General features: G+C 28.5%; 1 protein-coding gene across 4 annotated transcripts in view; it reads left to right on the forward strand.

Annotated features, from left to right (window-relative positions):
• The window catches only part of LOC147065495 (atrial natriuretic peptide receptor 1), a 303,943-nt gene that overhangs the window by 204,626 nt on the left and 82,930 nt on the right, over positions 1 to 16,387 (forward strand). For all 4 annotated transcript variants that reach the window (XM_085956505.1, XM_085956506.1, XM_085956507.1 and 1 more), the window contains exons 7-8: positions 2,828 to 3,026; positions 10,116 to 10,207. In XM_085956505.1, the coding sequence (XP_085812631.1) occupies positions 2,828 to 3,026; positions 10,116 to 10,207 (291 nt within the window). The remainder of the gene's footprint in view (positions 1 to 2,827; positions 3,027 to 10,115; positions 10,208 to 16,387) is intronic.

Here is a 16,387-nt window from a genome sequence, read left to right on the forward strand (position 1 = left end):
GGTTAGTTAGTGGTCTTATAATACGTACTAAACTAGTTACCTCTGGTAGTCATAAAGCTACTTCTGGTGACTCTGGTATGCGTAATATTAAAACGTGTTGGTAAACATTTTATTATGCATATGGAAAATATATTCCCCCTTTGAAATTATTTATCGTCGTGTTTTATTATCCAGGAAGGTAAAGCTATGGCAAATTAAACTATTCACAGTTTGCGGGTTGCGGAAAATTTATGGCCTTCTTCTTTCATCTATTCATCAAAATTTTACCTGTTTATTGTGAAAAGATCTTTTGTTATCCTCGTTTACATTATATTTTTATATTATTTATAAAGAAAACATAATTCAAGAAAGTTTATTTTAAAAAAATAGTCCCGTATTCATCTTGATTCTTTTGAGGTAACATTGATGTGATGGAATGAAAATTCTCCATTTATTATTTTTAAAGTCTTTCATTATCTAGCAAAATATATGAGACTCAGTATTTATATTATATAATATACATATTATATTATTTCATTGCGAACATTATAACGAAAGCTATAAAAATACGTAATTACGTTATTTATAAAAATATATATTATTGAAAGTAATATTAATTTTCTCTCGCCAGATTAAAGGTATGACTAAATTAATATTAACAAGTTTAATAACGACATTTTTTTCTGCGAATTTATTCTATAATTATTATTACTTAATCACGTTTCTCGGAAAAGGAAGGCGATGGATGACACATTTTATCTGTAATTAAGATCACCTCTGACCTCATTAGCGATATTATATATATTTTATAATATAAAAAATAAGGTAAAATTTGTATAGTTAATTTATTACATTTTTCTGCCTCGCTTAAAAAAAATATTTTTGTATATTTCTCATTAAAGATTTAAATTTCGATACACAATAACTTACGCAATGACAATACTTTATATTGGTACTCAAAACGTGAAGTAGCGCAGCGTAGTGTAGTTAGGTGCATGCTGGACATAACGCCTAAAGATGACACTAAAATATTTGGACAATATACTTTGATGTAATATATTTCGATAAAAAGATAAATGGGAATGGATATGAGATATAGATTGGAGAAAAGACAATAATTGTTGGACAAATTTAGACATCAAGTGGTAAGTCCTAAAGATATATTCTGTTCAAATCAATAAAATATTGAAGTTAATGGCCCCGTCATACCACACCCGTCCCGAACCACAAGACTTTTAGATGTTTAGTTGTGAAGCTTGGGTATTTTTAAAATATATTTTTTTTAAATTATTAATAACCATGACCTTGCTTTGTCGTACAAGGTGCTTGTTAGTATTTTTGAACAATCACAAATACTCAGGCTTTGAGATACATAAGTATATTGTGTCTTCACCGGGAATCTAACTCAGAACTGCCAGATGAAATGTCAGTGGCTTACACACTGCACCACGAAAGCCGCATGTATTTTTAATAATTGAATATTTCTCAGAAATAGTAACTCAAGACGGAGATCGCCATCCACTCGATTATTGTGCTTTGATAATAATAATAATAATGAAAATTCAAAATTGTAGTAAGTAATTTTAAAAAGCTAATACAAAACTTCCAAACAATTTAAGTAAAAAATTCTTCACACTAATAGTATGGATGCCGCATGTTTTTTTTTTAAATACAACTAAATTGGTTTTTAAGGTGATTAGATCAAACGGTCCGAAAGCTCGTTGAACTGACTTAAGCAGCTCTTCTTTTTCCTTACATATTTTAGGACATTCGCAAAGAACGTAGATTGCATCATGTAATCTTTTTCGACTATATTATGGACGTGTGGATCGATGGAATATTTAACAGGTACTTAAAAAACAACACAACTCAGAAGAGTGAATCATTTTGCAGAGATCTTTATCTACAATTGGAGTATTCTAGGTTAGAATATTTGCTTGATAACTTTTCACTCCGGCTCTAGGATGAAAATGATTTAATATATTTTTTACATATATTATCTATTTATTTATTTATGTATTACTACATATTATATTAATAGAAGTGAATATCATTTTGATATAATTTTATGCGAGGTAATCAGGCAAAGAGGCGTATCAGTGTAGTAAAAAGTGCTAAGTTATAAAACGTGTATTGTTGTTGTAATTTAATAAAACGCAATATTTTGTAGTACTTATTCCACTTTTAATCAATAGATTAGGACCGGTTTTGTCCACCTCAGAGGGACATTTTCAATTGTCCCTCTGAGGCGGACGAAACCGGTCCTAATCTATTGATTAAAAGTGGAATAAGTACTACAAAAAAAATGCGTTTTATTAAAGTACAACAACAATGCAATGCAATTCCACCATGAATTGACAGTTAACAAAATAAAAGTTATAAAATGTATAATCTGACGACAATGATGATAATTAAGTATTCCATAAAATTATAAGAGTAATTATTTGACGGTACAATTCAATAAAGTGAAATTAGAATAAATAGTTAAATATTAATATTCATCCCTTCTATGAAGTACTGACGTTATATCAATTTTAATTAAATATTGAATCGAAAATATGTTTAACGACATTGTTAATTGGACTATTAATAATTATTACAACAATTAAAAATGTTAAAGTATATAAATTTACTATTGTATTTATATAATAAGAATTAGGGGTAAAAAATATTGTTAGGAAAGTAATACAAATTTTATTCTTACTCTTTCTTTTGTCGAAGTGTAGTGAAGTGAAATGTCGTCTTGGTGATATATGACATATTATATTTGTGTACAAAAATAAAATAATGACATTTTCCCAGCTTATCTTGATTCCGAATATTCATTTTATTTTTCTCTTTTTTTCAGGTAAAACACCTAGCGTATACGAAATACAACTACACCTTCGGAAACGAAAGCGTATCGACCTTTGTCACAGCATTTTACGACGCAGTCCTCTTGTACGCCCTCGCCCTGAATGAAACTCTTCAGAATAACTCGGCAATGGGAATGGCGTCGTTGGATGGTAGTGAGATCATACGTCGTATGTGGGGCCGGACATTTAAAGGTTAATACTTCTCTATTCAATGGATTTGTAGTTTATTTCGTAGTATTTGTGAAAATTCGAAAACTACTATAGTTTTCAATACATCATCACCCCATTACACATTATCTGTATTAAATTCTATTGGATTTAATTTTTGTACTATTTCATTTGAGTCGTTTGTTGTGACCCGGGTTTCGCCTTTTGGCATCTTCAGGCACTATGTGCACTCAACAAAAGGCAAATACACACTGATAACGAATTCAGTTAACTCTAACAAATTAATACAATAAACTAGGTAAAAACTTTATCATCTACCTATTATGTCAAGGATCATAATAAAAAATATAACAAACAAATTATGAATAGTTGAATTTTTTATGAAAAAAACCCCTACCTCATCACAGTAATACACTCGATAAACGTATGAATCACCTAAATATAATAATAGATCATTAGTAATTATTATAAACAATAAAAATACCACTCTCAAGAGGTGTAAAATCGTCCATTCTGGAAACAATTGTAACGTATTGGGAATTTAAGACCGTTAACTAATTTAATGAGATATATTATCGGTACGTGCACATAGTGCCTGAAGATGCTAAAAGGCGAAACCTGGGCCGCAAAAAACGACTCAAATGAAATAGTATAAAACTTAAATTCATTAGATTTTAAATTCAAACTCCATCAAGTACCTTTGGTCGATAGTATTAATATTATTTGTATTAGTTTTAAAATTTAATTCTAATATATAAACCAGGCATATCCAACATATTGAACGCAAAATACTTCCGTATAGTAATAGAGTTATAAAAAACATGTCAAACATAGAAGAATATGGCCAAATGTAGTTATGTTATTGTAAGAAGTTCAAAAAGGGATTCGGTGAAGTCAGAAAACTGTCTTGAAAATTAAGTATAAACTCTTAATAATGGTTTTTTAATAAAGAATCATTATGAAAGTTCATGGGCAGACAACAAAAATACAATTTGAGAAGAAGAGAAGGTTAAATTTATTTGTATGAATCTGCATTTTCATATATAACAATACAAAAAGAATGCTACATCCCAACATGATAGACGATCACATTAAGGATTCCCTAAAGCGACCCTAACCCAGTTATTGCTTGATATCTAGAATAAAATTGCAGAATCAGGCTTTATACTAACGATGGAGATCAGCATGTGTTTTCAAACAGATATTGATTTATAACGAACTTTTCAGGTTTCAGAAACAAAAATCATTATTTATTGTTACCTCGAGATCCGCCAAATATAATACATCTTACCAGGTTTGAGGTTACAGCTAACTTAAGGTTGTATACGCTTGATATAAATCAACTATATTCAAAAACCGATAAGTGAATAATTCCATATTTTGTGAGTTAATTTGTATATAAGTTTCTTTTTTATTGTACCTAGTACATTTATAAATTTGATGATAATACCCATTTTTATTAGCCAATACACATTTCATCGCAATAAAAACAACGAAATTCAGAATCACCCTAATTAACGTATCTCTGTAGATCATTAAATATTTAATAATGTTAAATTAAATATGGTACCTTACATGGTAAGGTAGATTTCCGAGTAGCAAGGACAAGCTTACTTAAGAGATATATTCAAACTATACGAATTTTTGATAACAAATAGCAATCAAAAGGGTATTTTCCTTTACGACACCTAATTAATATTATAACAAGAACTAGAACTATATCACGGTCCAGCTTTGGGATAAAGACAAGTTGCTAGCATTAATTTCAAAAATCTAAATCCAGACTTTTTAACTTTGGTCATATGCTACACAGAATGTGTTAATCATCATTATTATCATCAGAAATCCGGTGTGAATTATGAGTGCCTCCAAAAACTATCTTCGTCTGTTCCTGTCCATAATGCTCGCTTACCATTTCCTTACCCCAAATATAATGCCGTCATTACCAGCTCCACTAGCAAAATAACTCTATCATGTCTCTTTATTTCTGCGTTCCGTTGAATTGGACAACATCAGACTCTTTGCCGGTTCATTATTATTAATATGATATTATACATTACCTAGCCAATTCAGTTCTCTAATCTTAATTGGTAGAAGTACACCTCAATCTCAGTACAGACTGTGTAAAGTTCAGTATTCTATTTTCTCGTTAAAATAATATTAAACAAAAAAATGTGTGTTAATTAAAAATATATTTAAAAATTACGATTTTTAAGTGGAAAACTTAGAAACTATTTTATGAAAATGAACAAAGAAATATTGTGCGATAATCAAACATATCTACAATTAAACTTAACCTCCTGTAATAGAATTTATTACAGGTAATTCATTTTCCGATAAATCGTAAATTTTTTCCTACATAATACTATGTAGGAATCCACACGCTTCGCTTAGGAACAAACATAGTGATTTACTTTTTTTATATTTACCACAAAGAACCCATATTTTTAATAATATTAATGAATGAAATATGATATTGCAAATTAAATAAAACGTCTAGAATAGTTTAATATTAAAATGACACCGATATTTACTCACCAGAAAAGGTGATATTCAATATTCTCTCACTGGGAGAACTTATTGGGATTTTTTTTAATCCAACAGTTTATTTGATAGCGCAATTTTATGTAAGTAATAGGATTTCTGTATTTTTTCTATAAAAATATAATAGAAAAATCTTGTTTGATGTTAGTTACCTATGACTATATATATATTTATAGGAAACTCAACAAAGTAGGTATCATATAATATCACTCTCTACTGACTTTGATATCCTAGACTAAATTCTAGTCTAGACAATGCAAGACTTGCGATACTTAGTATCTGTTGAGAAAATCTATGAAGTCTCAATGTGATGAAATATTTTCTAAACAGCTTATTTATAGTCCACAAAAAAAGTTTTTTTACGATCATGTCATCATTGGGAATAATCAATCTGGTTTTATACTTTTACGTCCATAAAAATAACATGTACTTTTCCAAGTCGAACAATTTATACGTACATTTTTTGGAGGTTAAGTGCTTGCAATCAAAACTTTATCAAAAAAGCTCTTATCGGAAAAATAATAAAACACTTTATTTATGTTATTTACTGATTTTTATGGTGGTAGATAATGTCTATGAAAGTTCTATATAAAATGTGTGTTTTATTACCCGGAAAATTCTTTGATAATATTATTTGGCTAGATTTGTATGTCAATAAGTATATGGAAGAGAAGCTGATTTTACGGCATTACATCGATTTGTTTATTTAATTATTGATGGCAGATTAGATGAAAACAATAATTACATTTGGAATAACTAAAGTGAATACAATATTACGAACTCGATGAACACAAGTCGTTACTTTATAAAACTCTCCTTTGACAATTATTAATATAATTAAAATAGTGGACACTGATTTATATATATATTATTTCTGCGAAGATGTTTTGGCTGATGGTAAATGGAATTTGGAAGGAAAAAGATTACGTACTGATTGCTTTGTATCAATTACTTACATAAAATATTGTTAAGTCAAGATGTTCTATATATGTAACAATAATGATAACATGACCTAAACGGCTAGACCTGTGATATCTACACTTTGCTGGTAAGTAGTATAAATCTTCCAAGACCAGGTATACATATTCCCCCCCCCCCCCCAAGTGTGCAATGGCGATGGAGGTAACCAGATTAACTCTTGACCACCATACCACATATGTGGCGGAGAACAAGATGCAATTCTTATCTGGGAATATCCGTGAGGAAAGGCTACCAGAAAAGCTAATTTTATTGCGTTTAATAAAATCGGCATTTTATTGTAGACGCGAAGATCTTTTCATTTAGATTGTGTATGTCCGTTTTATTTTAGGTTTGTTTTTGTACTATATATTTATTTATTAATTATAAGCATTTATTTTTGTTATCTAACGGTGTTCCAATCTCACTTGTATTATAAAATCTCTTTAAAATCAGTCAAAGCACACTTGAGTACGTAGCGCCTTCAGTTTTGGGTATCTGCCCTCATGAAATATTCTTAGGTGTAGAAATATTCTGATGCTTCACATCCAAACATTGTGTGGTGCGAATCGAGTTGGTTTGCAAGGGTCTATGTTGGCATTGTACTGTGCTACGAGGATTTTTACTCCCCAGCTAAGAAAATAGTAAATTTGCATCACTGGATCATTCTAGATGCACCATTTTATATTACACATATCTATATAAAGTTATATTTAAATTATGCTATATAATACAATCTACTATAGATAATTTACTTACAGAATTATTCGCGTACTCTTTGGTTCAGTATATAATATGCTTACTACATCCGTTAAAAATTTAGTTTTGCTATTTTCAATAAAGGGTTCAGAGTGTTCAGACACTTATAGATCTAAAAGCAAAACCGTTTTTAATGTGAAAGGTAGGCGAAATAAGAAAAAGGTAGGTTAAAAATATCCTTTTTAGGATAAATCTTTTTACTGGGAACCTACTTATTTTTAATAGTGTTATTCTGCGAAATCTAAATATATAAGATAAAGTAGTAACATAATGTTTTTTTTAAATATGTTTCCAAATCAATAATACAGTATTTTAATAATATTTTAAATAAAAAACACAAGATTTCTTTATATTTAATTCTAAATATAATAGTATATAATTGTAAAAAAATCTCTTCTCATTGTGCCTTTAATATTTTAATTGTCCTCTTGGTTTTGGGCTGAAAAAAACAAACTCCTTTCAGACATCATGTTTTGTGCTAATCTTTTTTACAGTAATATGGTTTTGTAGACTGCGGAAAATATAGTAATCTGATAGTATTGGGTCAGTTTATTACGGTGAAAGTCTCAATAACGAGATATTAACTCTTTGCCAAGGTATTAAAAATTTAATGCAAAGAAAAAATCTTGAATAATAAAGGATTTAACTTTTTAAATAATGCATTATTTATAAAATCATCTAATACATATAGAATAAATTAACGCAGCGAAAAATTACTGAAAATAATCACGTCATTAGATTTAGGAATACCATTTTTTGTATATTTCACTATTTTTTATTTATTTATTTATAAAGAGAATATTACGGCATTACAGCTATTGGAAGTCAAAGTGTTGTAACATACTTTTTCATTATTTCCATCCGTGGCTACATCTTTATAAAAGTTTAAAACAAAAATATATATTGATAACTCTTGCATAAATATTATATATTTGGAGCTTTTTTTATAAATACTATAAAAGTAAATTATTATAACTTAGTATCTACTAATCATATAAAAGTGAAACTGTTCACACTCATTTGGGACGGTTGGTTACCTCAAACTACACGAGCTTTTTCAAAAGTCGCAAATTTATGAGGTTCAAAGTTTTCATACGGTGTGTTTCTAATAAACTTTATTACCGTAGCTAACGATTAAGCTCCCGTTATATTTAAAACAATTTATAGGGGTTTTATTCACCGAGCATGTTTATATCCGACAGTTAACTCTATCTAGAAGAGCTCCATACCGAACCATTGTTTCTAATAGAAAGCATTTATGAAGTCATTTCTTTTTATTATATAGAACCAGGTCTAAAGGAACTACGTACTGCAGGAATTATATTATTATGACTATCACGTGAACGGATAATAAAATCGCATCATTTATTTTTTTTCTTTTTTGTAAGGTCTCTGTATAGTTTTATATTACTCGTATGTAAGATATTTTTATGACGGATCTATATTATTCCTTAACATGATATCTTTTTCTCTAGTTATTGTATGCGTTGCGTAATATTTAGATAACTACTTATATAATTAACCACCTTTTTATAATATATGGAAGAGTAAAATTCACAACAAAGTATAAAGAAACAATATCAACCGCGTATATTTTCTAGATCCTAAGTAATTTTATTTACAATTTTTTCATCAACGTCTAAATTATCTAATGTTTACAGATATAATATATTATTTTATTATCGCAAACAAACTATTACATATTATATCTCATTGATAGTTATATACGTAGAGAAACAAAATAAGTGACAAATGGTGTAAAATTAAACGATATAAGAACATATAATATATCATAAACCAATAAAACTATTGATATACTAGGTTTCTCCAAGTATATAAAATACCTCCTCCTGTCCCATAGATACTTGAAGATTACCTAAAACTGCATAACCTCTTTGGATGTATATGCTTGTTCGCTGTTTCAGGTACTCAGTTGAACGTCACTCACTTGTCTTATCAGTAAAGTGCCGACCTATTTCACCCATATTTACAATTGGATTCATATTTTTTTTTTTATTATTGATAGAAAGTTGTATTCTAAATGGTTCGAAATGGTTGTTTATCTACTTCTACGATTAGCTCAAAAAGCATATTTTGAATATAATATTATCCATAAAATCTATTACTTAAATATATTAAAAGATTAAAATAACATTCAAACTAACTAAAAATTATTGACCACATGGTTAAATAATAAAATTGGTATACGTAACAGTGTGTGCAGGTTTTTTAAAGATAAATAATTATTTATAAAATATTTTATTCGACATACATCAATTATTTCATAACATTATGATTATAATAATATTAAAATACGAGTTAGTCCTACGATAGCAGACTAGAATTGATCTCTAATACAGTTTGTACGGATTCAATCCAGTATTAGACAAAAAGGCATGTTGTTTTTGAATGTGTGTTTGATTCAGAGTAAGAACTTATTCTTTGTATAAACTATGTTAATAACATCCAATGTACTCTCATAGTGCTGCGTATTTGCTCTGATAATGATAAGATAGTAATGATAAGATAAGATAGAAAAGTAAATAGTAGGTACTTATATTATATAATATGTTTTTAATGTAAATAAATTTTTTTTAATAATATGATTGGTGGTTTATTAATATTTATTTGAGTCTTTTAATTTGATCAAATTCATACATTATTTATTTTTAAATTAAATTGTTCGCTTTTTCTTCATTGTACAATTATTTATTCTCTACCATTATATATATTAATTAATGGTAAAACACATAATCATACTGATGTATACAATGCCATTAAAATAAACAGTATAGTTACGTATTCTCAACCAATAACTAACTACTCCAGGCTTACGTGTTCTATTGTCTACAGGTATAACCGGAGACGTGACTATCGACTCAAATGGCGACAGAATTGCATCCTATTCATTGCTCGATATGGACCCAGAGTCAGGAAAGTTTGAGGTGAGTAAACAACACTGTATTTCAGATAATTATATAAAGCTTAAATTTAACGATGACAAAATCATTCAGATGAACACTTAAGCATAAAATATATTCTTTAAATGTAATTAACTGTCAAATTATTTTTTTAATAACTATTAGGTGAATAATATCACTGATCATACAAGAATAATAGAATACAATATTGATGAGTATACAATATATATACAACATATACCATAGCTAATGATTAAATTAAACAGTTAATATTATACCTACCAATTACATGAAAATCAATTAATTAATTAATTAGGTACGTAAGAATGAAAAAATATAAACATGCAGACAATATGATCTAAATAATAAATAATAAACGTAAATGATAGTTATGAATAGTAGGTACATATATAACTATGGAACAACTTATTTAAAAGAGTCAAGAGAACAATTATACTCAATTAATATAGTGATTCAAAGCAATGTAAAACCGAATATTTATTCTATATATGCAACATTTCAATTTTGACAGTAATTTATTGTGATTATTAGGTAAATCGAAAATAAAAACAAAGTTAAAAATTGTTTACCATTTTTGTTAATGATTATATTTTGAAATGTTTAATTTATGAATACCAGTGGGAATAAGTTATATTATTATTTTACTTCATTTTGCGTGTATTTTTTTGAAAAAATAAACACTTTTCCTCTCGTTGTCACACGCACGCCTAAGGATCGTAAATACTCTTGAATAAGTTCTGCGGAATTTCAGATCAGCTTTTTCCATCTTTCCATAGTCTCTGAAAGCCTTGTGGTAGATGCTATGAATTTAATAATAATATAATAGTTATTTTATAACAATCTTAACTCTCTAGCATTCCTGCTCAGTTTAGTCCGATACAGGTCTTGGGGTGGGGCACACGCATATTACCCATCACACAAAATTTTCCTCGCGTTGCAATGCACAAGTCCAAATTAACATATTATTTATATTGTTTATAATCAACTCAGATACACTGATATCAAATGTGTTCACACGTCGTGTTTCACTGGTCACACAACAAACAATGCCACAATGGTGACCCTGATTAGATATACATACGTAAATTTCTGATCCCAATGCCACAACTATTAATATCTTCATAATACTTGACTTATAAAAATACCAAATATTTTGTGAGGTTTTTAGTGGAGAATTTTTTTTTAGATTTATCGCATTGTCAAAATATATTTTCACATAATCTATGTTCATTGTTCTTTTTGTTGTTCATATCTGCTTACGGGATTTATAAAAATCTTTTTGGAGGAAAAAAATCGTCCTGTTTTATTCTGTTTTCATTTTTCATCCGAGCATAAGACGTGTTAACATGATTTAAACGGGGTTTTCCTTTGTAAAATACTAAGCTTGCCTGCATATCGCTTAATCCCATTTACTTTGTGGCTATACTTATTCACAACAACGAATAAATATTGTGGAAAACAAAGAGCGCTTCACACCATACCATAATCTATGAAATTAATTCACAAGGAAAATTCGTTTTATAAAAAGAGTAAGCGGGTGCAACAAAATAACGGTCAGTCGTTATATTCCGCTAACAGACGAAAGTAACGGCGTAGCGCTTTTGTAGCGGATAAGCCTTGTGCCGTAGAGACTACGGCCACTTAACACGCCTCAAAGATAGAGCTCTTAGTGAGTGGTCGTGTTAACGTAAATCGGAACGACAGACAAATAGGTCAACGAGGAAAGATTGTTCTCTCTTAAAATATTATAATTCAAGATGAAATGCTGTACACTATTTCACTAGAAAAAAATTTGTACCTATAGTGAATGACACATTCACATCGTCAACTATAGTAAATTTACTACTAATTAAAGGTCTCCAAATAGCTCGTTAGCGTTCTTTACTGCCTCGTATTTACATCTGCTGAATTTGATGAGTAAAATTCATCGATCCAGTGTTTTATGTCAGTCCTCTGATCGTTAGGTGCCCCATGGATCACATTTTACGACTGCATTTGTCCAGTCGTTGATCATTTGTTGAGTGGCATACTGGCGAGGGGTGGAGGTAGACTTTTAAGATTCGACATAAATAGTGCACACTAAACTTTGTCAGTCATACTTATTTGTTTTTATTGAACTAAGAATATAATCTGCAGATGATGGTGGTTAGTTTTTAATATTCAATTAAACCCTGCCTAAACTCAACTAATAGTTTAAGTATACTATGAGCGATCCGAAAAAATAGTTTACACTTTTTCAGCCATACTGATCTGTTTTTATTGAATTAAGAATACATAATACAGATGGTTTTGGTTAGTTTTTTTTTTTAATTAATGAAGCCCTACTTAACTTAACCATAATCGATAAAAAACATTCTTATATCTATTAAATATCTAATATTATGTATATATTATAATTTAATGTCATAAGTTTAGATATTTTATAGATAAACAAATATTTTTTACTATTATCTACTATGGCATGGATTAGGCAGGTTTGATTGAATTTTAAAAACGTTATCTATATTTATGCTATTAAACCATATATATTTTAGATATTTTATTGATATTAGAATATCTTTTATCAATTATGGTCTGGTTGAGGCAGGGCTAAATAAATTTAAAAAAAAACTAACTAACACCATCTGTTATAATATGTATTCTTAATTTAACGAAAACAAATAAGTATGACTGAAAAAGTGGGCACTATTTTTGTCTAAATAAATTAATATAGTCTGGTTAAGGCAGGGTTTAATTGAATTTTAAAAACTAACCAGCACCATCTGCAAATTGTATTTTAGGTCGGTGAAAACAAATACGTATGACTGACAAAGTTTAGTGTGCACTATTTATGTCGAATCTTAACAGCCTACCTCCACCCCTCGCCACTGCAATTATGTCGCTTGGCTTGTTGAAATGTTTCGAAAAATACATGTTCGTGAACAAATATTTTATCATATATATACATGCAAAAATGTACATGAACAGTTACTTAGGAAATTATCCTATGATTAAATTGTCCGTAAAATTAAAATATTATTATTTGTTGTTGTTTGAATAATTGATTATCATGACAAAAATACAAAGCAACTTATTCTTAATAACATAAAAACCTTACAATATGATTAATCTATTAACGACTAGAAACACATTAGTTTCAAATAATAAAATTTTTATTTATCTCTGATCTACGAATACAATAAGTAGAGTGAATGTTCATAAATATTACAAGATAACATAATTAAATAGAAAAAAATGGAGTGGTAGTAAAAGAAAATATTTTTTAGTTTATAAAATGAGCAACTATAATCTTATATTAAAAGACTAAATTATTAATCATAATATTGGTGATATTGAAAGTTATATTTAAAATGTAAAATTTGATTCTACAAATAATAATATTTAAAAGCAATTTATAGAGGTATTTATTTATATAGAAACTAATTTCATATGTACAAATTTATTGATGTATTTCATAAGAAAGTTATTAATAGAAAAAATAGCTATGGATCCAATATGTGCAGAGGTAAGCTATCATAAAATATTAAATAAAATGTCATAGATTATTCTTTGGTGTTAAGACTTTAATGGAGGTCGATTTTATCTAAATAATAAATATTAAGTTAAAACATTTAATTTTTCCTTAAATCGATCTTTTTTTAAAGTAAATAAATATAAAATAAATTAAAACTATGAAATAAAAATCAACCAAATTTCAATTGGATTTTTTTTGTGTTGTCTTTGTGTTTTTAGATAGGTACCTACATAATTATTATGAATGTATTCAGTTTTATCATTCGTAAACCATTTTTTTTATTCAACAAGTAATTCATAAGATTTGAAAATGTAACATTCCATATACTTATTAAACACAATTACATAATTTGAAAATACCTCAGATATTTCGAAAAACCTGTAACTAAGTAGGATGCCCGTACGATGGTCGAATATTGACACCTCGTATCTGATATTCAATATTTTTGATAGGGGGTAGTTAAAATGTTATACAATATAAACTATTAAATGATAATAAATAAAACCACAAACAATGCACTAAGCATATTTTTGTTTTTATTTTGAATTATTTAATTTTACGCCCATAGTGGCCGCGCGGCTTAAACGTTGGACTATAACTCCGTGGGTCCTAGGTTCTAATCCTGGGCCTGGCAAGTACACATATTGTTTTTCAATTTGTACGTGTCAGGGTATGGACCTAATAGGTTGAGCAAGTGGCTGACATCCATTTTTCGTAAAAAACAAAATCTGTCAATACACACCTCTACTCTGTGGAGACCCATATGATCCTATTAGGATCGGACATGGTTATGTAATAGTTTTTGCATAACATATTTACTACCTCCTGTCAAAAATATTGATTTTCAGATACGAGGTGTCAATGTTTGACCATCGCGTAGCTCAATTGATTAAAGTACATAAGCACAATACCAGTGTTTTAAAGGATCAAATCCCGACGGGTGTCGTATTTTTTGTTGTATTGGTAGGTATTATCTGAGTATGTACCTATGTACGTTATGTATGTGTGTCATTCGTAATTTGGTGCTAAAATGTCTCTATTAAATCCACAGTAACATAAATACTCCTTTTAATTATTGCTTTATTCACCACCCTATCAATTACGAAAATCGTTTAAATGGTATAATAAATCAAAATTTGGACAAACATACGCAATTTGAAAGATGTATTTCTATAGGGTACTGCCTAATTAGTTTTTCTTGTATTTCTCTGGCATTTTCGATTCTTTTCATCTCGACAACCCTAATTATATTACTATCACATACTTCCCGGTCTGAAAACCACATGCGGGTCCTGACCAATATCCGCTTTTATGTATATCCGGCCGAGGCTAATAAGGGCATTCAGTAACGATGTTTTTTTTTATTTGATTTATTAGTGCTTCAATAAAATCGCTTTTAGAAATAATATATTTTTGAGAAAACTCATTAATAATATGCTATCTAAGCTCAAATAAGCATACCAATAAACAAGCAGATTTTATTTTATTTCTTTTTACACACTAAATATGTTCATATTTTAATTTCAAAAATAATGTCATAAATTAAAGATGACTTCGTTACGTTTTCTATATTCTAGTATACCAGATAAATATATCATTATGCTTTTATTCAATAATGAATATACGGAAAATTTTTAGAATCTTAGATTATTTATTATAGATATAACATTTTTTTTAAAACATCAGAAATAAACATATCAGAAAAAATCTTAAAAACTCGTATCTATTCAATATTGATTTAAAAAAATCATTTTTCACAAGTACGAGAACGTCTATAATAAATACGTGGCTAGCACCAAGGCATCAGCTGTTACAATTAAGTTAGTGATGTAATTTACCTTAGTTGAACATAAAAGATTCTCTCCTGATGTATGTTATTTGAGGTTGGTACTTACCTCAGTTAAAACACAGTTATAAGAAATACTTAGTATGAATCATAGACGGATCGGTAGCTTAATGGTGAAAGCACTCATCGGGAAATCAAATGACGTGAGTTCGATTCCAACTATTTTTCTAGAATCTTGACTTTTTTGAGCTGAATTTTTTTGAGTGAACTATGTTATTTACATAAATATTTCTTGATATTTTATTGTACGTACTAATTTATTATATTATAATTACACAAATATATTTACAGATGTCATAATTTTTAATTAAAATTCATTGGTGGACTTTCCAATTGAAGATTTAAAAACACCTTAATATACGCAATCATTATACAGTAGACATATTGGAACTATGTATAAAAATAAAATCTTGTTTTTTGACTCTATCATAATATATTATTTTGGATTTACATTCACGTTTATTAGCAAACAAAAAATAGTCAAATTCCGCATAATCCGATTTTACTGCGGTCCGTGGCTAAGCTAATATTAAAATAAAATTTTAGCAACTCCACCACTCATGTTGGTTTTTAGTAGAACTACGTGTATTCGATTTTATAACAGACCATTAAGTGAGATTATTACGTCAGGAACTAAAATAATGAACAAGCGTAATCAATTTGAAAGCTTTATTATTGGAAGCCCAAGTATTTATTACTTTATGATAAAATTCTAATAAATAATTATTACCAAACATATTATTTATGTGTCATATTTTATGAGCATAAAATACTACAAAACTTTATTAAAGGTACTTGAATATTTGTATTATTCTTCAAATAC

The sequence above is a fragment of the Rhyacophila brunnea genome, unplaced genomic scaffold (genome assembly GCF_057557595.1).
Source record: "Rhyacophila brunnea isolate RB1 unplaced genomic scaffold, BYU_Rbru_1.0 scaffold_6, whole genome shotgun sequence".
Lineage (NCBI taxonomy): Eukaryota > Metazoa > Arthropoda > Insecta > Trichoptera > Rhyacophilidae > Rhyacophila > Rhyacophila brunnea.